Below are 6,720 nucleotides of genomic sequence, written 5' to 3' on the forward strand. Positions count from 1 at the left end.
AAGTAGTGGCCTTGGTGTTAGCAACTTTAGACCCTTAAGGTAATAAATTATTTCCTTTGTTGTAAACCCACTGCACCTCTGCCCTATAGGAATGCAACTTTAACACCTTCGGAGGATGGAGCCAAACCTTAAAATAATTACTCTTAGAGAAAATAAGTCTTATGGTTGACAAACCTTTGTCAAGAGTCATAAAATGTTAATAGGCCTTCTGGCCAGAAGATGAAGTAAATCACCTAAACCATTTGTATACGATAAATTTGCAGGAAAGAAACCCTGGTTTCAATAAGGATCAAAGACTGCTGACTTTGCATGATTTCACACCCCCTATTATCCTCTATATACAACTTAGGGTATAAAAGCCCCTGTTGAAAATAAAGCTACGGGCCTTGCTCACTGAAGCTTGGTCTCCCCATGTCATTCTTTTTCTCAATTTCTGGCTGAAGTTTCCATCTAGAGCGTGGAAGTCCTCTGCGACCATTTATTTGCCTGGGCTTCTAAGACCCATTCGAGAAGGTGCCTAAGGTGGGGCACCTTCCGCTATTCGAGATGGCACCTGTGGCCTCTGTGGTCAGAGCTAACCTGATGTCACAGGTTATATTGATTTTCCGTGTAAACCTAGCTACTCAGCCTCTTTTCTCCACTGAATTTTCCTGCTGAGCTATCCTTATTCTATTACTCCTTATATCTCTAATGAATATTTAAATAAAGCTATTGTATCCAGTGAAATCACTAATGCCGTCTCCCCTTCGAACTCCCTGGATCAGCCGGGGCTGGACCTCGGCAGCTATGGTTTTTCCTGTGGTCATGTATAGATGTGAGAGTTGGACTGTGAAGAAGGCTGAGCGCCGAAGAATTGATGCTTTTCAACTGTGGGGTTGGACTCTCGAGAGTCCCTTGGACTGCAAGGAGATCCAACCAGTCCATTCTGAAGGAGATCAGCCTGGGATTTCTTTGGAAGGAATGATGCTAAAGCTGAAACTCCAGTACTTTGGCCACCTCATGCAAAGAGTTGACTCATTGGACAAGACTCTGATGCTGGGAGGGATTGGGAGCAGGAGGAGAAGGGGATGACATAGAATGAGATGGCTGGATGGCATCACTGACTCAATGGACGTGAGTCTGAGTGAACTCTGGGAGTTGGTGATGGACAGGGAGGCCTGGAGTGCTGCGATTCATGGGGTCGCAAAGAGTCGGACACGACTGAGCGACTGATCTGATCTGATCTGAGAGCCAGTTGAGGTGTCTTCTGTTTGTGGGTCACTAGGCTCTGCAGGGCTGAATGGAATCAGGGATACACAGAAGAGAGCAGGGTTTGGCAATGTTTTGACTGTTTTGATGACAACCAGGACTTAGGGTCTGAGGGGAGGCCATCTGGGCATTGAGAAACTTCTTGCCTCTGAGATTTCAAGTTTGCCCATGTCGAACTTTTCCATGTTCTAAACTTGATTAGCCTCGAGAGGAAAAGGGAAAAGTTTCTCTGACTCTCTTTTCACTAATTCTCTAGGGATTCTCTGAACTTAATAGATGTAGTTCCTCAGTGAATCAGTCTCCCTGGGGAGAGAGAGGCAAAGGAAAAATGGAGAGAGAGACACAGAGAACCACGGTCAGGCTCTCACAGCACTTTTATCACTTTAGTTTCCCCTAATTTGCTGGTGTGAGGTGTTCCTTCTTTCCCTGAGAGTGGAGAGAGCAGTAGTTTTCTGTGGCCTGCAAACCATGCTCAGCACTCATCATGTGAGGGGGCTCCAGGGCTGATCCCAGAGCCATAGAACTTTACAGTCCAGTCCCCTTCTCTGGAGGTGAGTGTCTGCCAGTGGGTCCCCTCTGTGAAGGAGCTAGCAGGAGAGGATTGGGATAGGAAGTTCTGGGCTTTGCTACCATGTGGAAGAAAGACACCTGGAACATGAAGGATGGATTAAGGGAGCTGCATGGTGAACCCATGTTTCCTTCAGAGCAGAAAGCACATTTTGCTGTTCCAAGTGCTGGTGACAGACACAGCTCTCTGTCATTACCTGAGACCCTGCTCTCTCATCCCTCCCTATTTCTTTTGTGTCTGCTTCCTATTCTGTAGGGGATCCCCAGGAAGAGACACCACAGATTGACCAGACAAGTCCTCTGTAAAGAGTGAAAGAGAGTCCTATCCTATAAGCAGAAGGAAAAGCAGGTCAGGATGGATACTCTTTGTTCTTTCATTGACCTGTTTGTGATTCATTTGCTGATTTATTTACTGAGTAAACATTAAAAGAGTACATGTTTACTCTGTGTCATACTTTGTTCTTGGCACCAGAAGTGTGACAATGAATGAAAAAGACAAGCTTCCTTGAGGTACTTCAATTTCAGCTCCTGATTAGAGCTAATAGCCGGAAAATACAGCCTAAAGAGAGTATGGAGTGTGAAGAGGCACATGTGTAGCTTTAGAGATTCTCAAAGTGCCCCAGGGTCAGAGACGTTTGAGCAATGAGCTGTATGTGATGAGGGAAGGAATCCAGTTAATCTCAGGAGCTCAGAGTGAGCCATTTTGATATTTTCTGACACCTTTCCTTACTTGTAGGACTCAGGAGACTATTGAGAACACAGATGAGTAAATATTCTCTGGGGACTTCCCATACTTCCCCATATTCCTAGGTCCAAGGCTGGTTGAACACAGGGACACATTTCCCATTTGAAAGTCTCTTCTTCCTAGAACTAGAAATTTGGAACCCTAGACAAGCAGAGAATGCTGCCTTACATCATAGCTACTTCCTAGTTCCTGGTTCCAGATTTTGCAGTAGGAATGGCAGATAGAAGTTGTCAAGTGGAGTCCCAAGGTCTTCACTTCTCCCGTTCCCCTACACTCTGCAGTCCCCTGGTGACAAGAGGAATCATCATCTCTGAGCTAGAAGTCACAAACTGGGAGCTAGTGAGGCTTCTCTAATTGAGGGGGCACATTCACTGTAATGAACAGAAGAAAGTGACTTTTACCATAAGAATAAGGAGGAAAAATTGGACAGTCAGCTCTAGGAAACTGACTCCCAAAAGTCTGGAAAAGACTCAATAGTTTGTCTCAAAATAGCTCTTATCTTATGACATCATCCTGAGTGGACCCCACCCCCCTGCCTGTCATCCTTCCCAGGAAGGAAGATGATACAGGTAACTGACTGGAAAACTTCAAAGTGAAGATGAGGCAAATGCATCTGTGTTCAAAGGAAACAAGGAGAAGGAACCATGTCTCAATGAGATTGACTAGGAATACTTTCTTGGAACTGTTGAAATGCAGTAGTTATCTCAGGGCATGGACATAACAGGCCCAGAAGACAGATTAGGACACTCAGGATGGAAGGGGTCATGCTCTAAATGAGTATGTTGTGGCAGGGAAGTCAATCAGGTGGTCAGGGAAGGGTGCAGGCAGAATGTCTAGTGAATTGAGAGACAAGGGTGATTGCTGGGGTGGGTGTGATCTTACGCAAAGAGTGGTGTTGGTGATTATTTCTTACTTAACTGGACATGCCCACTTATCTTTTTATATTATGCATGTCATTCATAAAACACTTAACATCAACTTTTTACAGGGAATAGTGAAATGTGGACCCTGCTGCTCATTCTATGGAGCCTGAGAGCAGGAGGTGATATTTGTCAAACTGTAAATGTGTTCAGTGATTTGAAATTAACAGCATGTTGTCTTTTCTTTGCCCTCTAGATTTCAAAAACAGCCAAAGCACAAAGCCAAATGTTGAAAAATTACTCTAGTGTCACTGAATTTTATCTCCTTGGCTTCCCTGGCTCTAAAGAACTACACAATATTCTATTTGCCACCTTCTTTTTCTTCTACTCTGTGACATTAATTGGAAACATGGTCATCATCTTGACAGTCTGTGTTGATAAACGTCTTCAGTCCCCTATGTATTTCTTCCTGGGTCACCTGTCTGTCCTGGAGATCCTGATCACATCTGTGGCCGTCCCTCTGATGCTCTGGGGTCTGCTTCTTCCTGGGATGCAGGTGGTATCTTTGAGTGCCTGTTGTGTACAATTGTATTTGTACCTGTCTTTGGGAACGTCGGAGTTGTTATTAATAGGAGCGATGGCTGTGGACCGTTACGTGGCCGTCTGTAACCCTCTGCGGTACACCATCATTATGAACAGCCACACCTGTCTCTGGGTGGTAATTGTGTCCTGGGTGTTTGGCTTCCTGTTTCAAATCTGGCCAGCCTATGCCACGTTTCATCTTACTTTCTGCAAATCAAATGTGCTAGACCATTTTTACTGTGACCGAGGACAGCTATTCAAGCTATCGTGTGATGATAGCCTTTTCACTGAATTTATTCTTTTTTTAATGGCTGTTTTTGTACTTTTTGGTTCTTTGATCCCTACAATTGTCTCCTACACCTACATCGTATCCACCATCCTCAAGATCCCCACTGCCTCCGGCCGCAGGAAAGCCTTCTCTACGTGTGCCTCTCACTTCACCTTTGTTGTCATCGGCTATGGCAGCTGCTTGTTCCTCTTTGTGAAACCCAAGCAAACACAGGCCGCTGAGTACAACAGGGTAGCGTCACTGATGGTTTTAGTGGTGAACCCTTTTCTGAACCCTTTTATCTTCACTCTCCGGAATGACAAATTCATAGAGGCCTTCCGAAATGTCATGAAACGCTGCTATCAACTCCTGAAGGATTAGCTGTGTCCCGAGGGTGGACTCATTACCTTGGGCCTGAGTAAGCTGAAAGCACTGATTAAAATCTGAAATAATCATTTTCATCTGCAAACTGTTTGTGATCTACAGTTTAACTTTTAAATACTGACGTTGCTTCAATTGATAAGTGAGTCATTCCTATATGGTAGATTGTTATTTTTTAAGTGCTTATATTCATTAATACATATGAAAATGCTTCTCACAAAATAAATTTAAGAACTGTAAATATACAAGTTATTAAAAACACTGATATATTTGAAAGGGAAAAGCGTTCAAAATGTTGTTCATTGTCTTACAGCTGACCTAAGTGTTTGATTCTAGGTGCTGGGTCATCCTCACCTATATTGTTCTGTGATTTTCTGGTTTTCTCACTGCCGGAAGTTCCCTATGTTACTTCCATGAGTGATACCAAGTCCAACTTCAGGGATCAACGTTATTGAGGCTTCTGCTCCAAGGTTCAAGAGTGACAGTGACTTCCTGTAGATTATCTCGACCAGCAATTGTGTTCATCCTTTCCTGGCACTTTCTTTCCTCCTTCCCCTCTGTAGCTCTCTTTCTGTGGTTCCAGGTCTTTGATTCATTTCTGGGTTCTTCTTTTCCTTTCCCCCTCACACACCCCAAGTTTACCACACTATTTTCCAGCTTCCCACAAATTTGTCTTTCTTCCTTCTCTCCAGCATTGCCATTCTCATCATTCCTCTAATCAGCACGTTGGTTCCTAGCTGATCCCCTGTTTCTTATGTCATTAGCACAATTTTATCAGCATCTTTTTTAGAGCATCTTTGTAATAACAAAATATTGATAACTAATATCAATAGTGACTGGTTAAATAAATTATGTTTTGTCTGTATAATAAAATATCTAGGTATAAAAGATTAAAGAAGCTCTTTCTTAAATGATTAGAAACAATCTTTGGTCTATATTGTAAAGTGAGAAAAGTAGAGTACATTGAATTCATTATTCATCCTTTTGTGTTAGGAAGGAATAGAAATGCATATAGATTCATATTTGATTATATTTTCATATGAGCACCATCAGAAAATCCTAATAGATGGTTTCTAGTTGGATTATAGTAGTGAGAATTGGCAGATAGAATGAGGAGGGGATCAAGACTTTTCACTCTATGCCCTTCAATATTCTTGTTATTATTTTTGTAATCATACATATGTATGCCTATGAAAAAGTTAATTAATGCATTTCTCTTGTGTCTTAAGACATGTACTAATTGAATTTCTTACCCTTGTATGGGTGCACATATTTGTGTAAGTATACCCCCCAATTGGAATTGTATATTTTAAATGTGTGAGCTTTATGGTATGTGAATTATATCTTTGTAAAATTGGCAAATATTGTACGTTAAATGGTGGAAAAGTACTATGAGGAAAAGTGAAATAGGAATGAAAGGAGCTATCTGTTGGGAGAGTGCTGAAATTTTAAATAAGGTTGTTAGGAAAAGTTTGAAAGAGGTGAAGTAGTGAGTCATGTAGACATAAGTTAAAGAACATTCCAGGCATGCAAACAATAAGCAGAGAGAACCCAGGGAAGGCATAAGCAACATGCTGGAATGGAGTAAGCCAAGATGAGGAAGAGAAAATGAAATCAGAGAGGTAATGGAGATTTAGATCATGTAGAGCCTTGTAAGTCTTTTAAAGACTTTTTTTTTTTTTTTTTTTTTTTTAGGAGTGGAGGGGAAAACTATTGCAGGGTATTAAAGAATAGTGACAGAATCTGCCTAATACTTTAACAAGATTATTCTGACTCCTGGGTAGTCAATCAATTGAAGGGCAGGAAGAAAGAAGGAGGGAGATCCACTAACTTTTGCTGTATAAGACACACACACAAAGCTCCAGTGACGTACAACAGTAAGCTTCTAATTTCATGCATTAGGGTTTCAGCTTCTCGAGGCTCGGCTTAGCTGTTGGCTCTGCTAATCAGGAGGGCTTATCTATGAGTCTAAGAATTGGATGGTAGTCAGCTGGTTTATGGCTGGCTCCCCACTGATGTAGCAACTGGGGTATCTTTCCTCTTTCTGGGCCCAGCAGACTCACCTGGGC

At 42.3% G+C, this 6,720-nt stretch overlaps 1 protein-coding gene across 1 annotated transcript; it reads left to right on the plus strand.

Moving 5' to 3' along the window:
* The first annotated feature begins 3,706 nt into the window (after positions 1–3,706).
* Positions 3,707–4,651, plus strand: LOC129658674 (olfactory receptor 9A1-like). Its single transcript, XM_055589546.1, has one exon. The coding sequence runs from the start codon at positions 3,707–3,709 to the stop codon at positions 4,649–4,651; it is 945 nt and encodes a 314-aa protein (XP_055445521.1).
* Positions 4,652–6,720: the final 2,069 nt, after the last annotated feature.

This window comes from Bubalus kerabau, chromosome 8, assembly GCF_029407905.1.
Source record: "Bubalus kerabau isolate K-KA32 ecotype Philippines breed swamp buffalo chromosome 8, PCC_UOA_SB_1v2, whole genome shotgun sequence".
NCBI lineage: Eukaryota > Metazoa > Chordata > Mammalia > Artiodactyla > Bovidae > Bubalus > Bubalus kerabau.

Excerpts from the sequence above, each read along its gene's own strand:
- LOC129658674 (XM_055589546.1), top strand. The coding sequence starts at position 3,707 with ATGTTGAAAAATTACTCTAGTGTCACTGAATTTTATCTCCTTGGCTTC.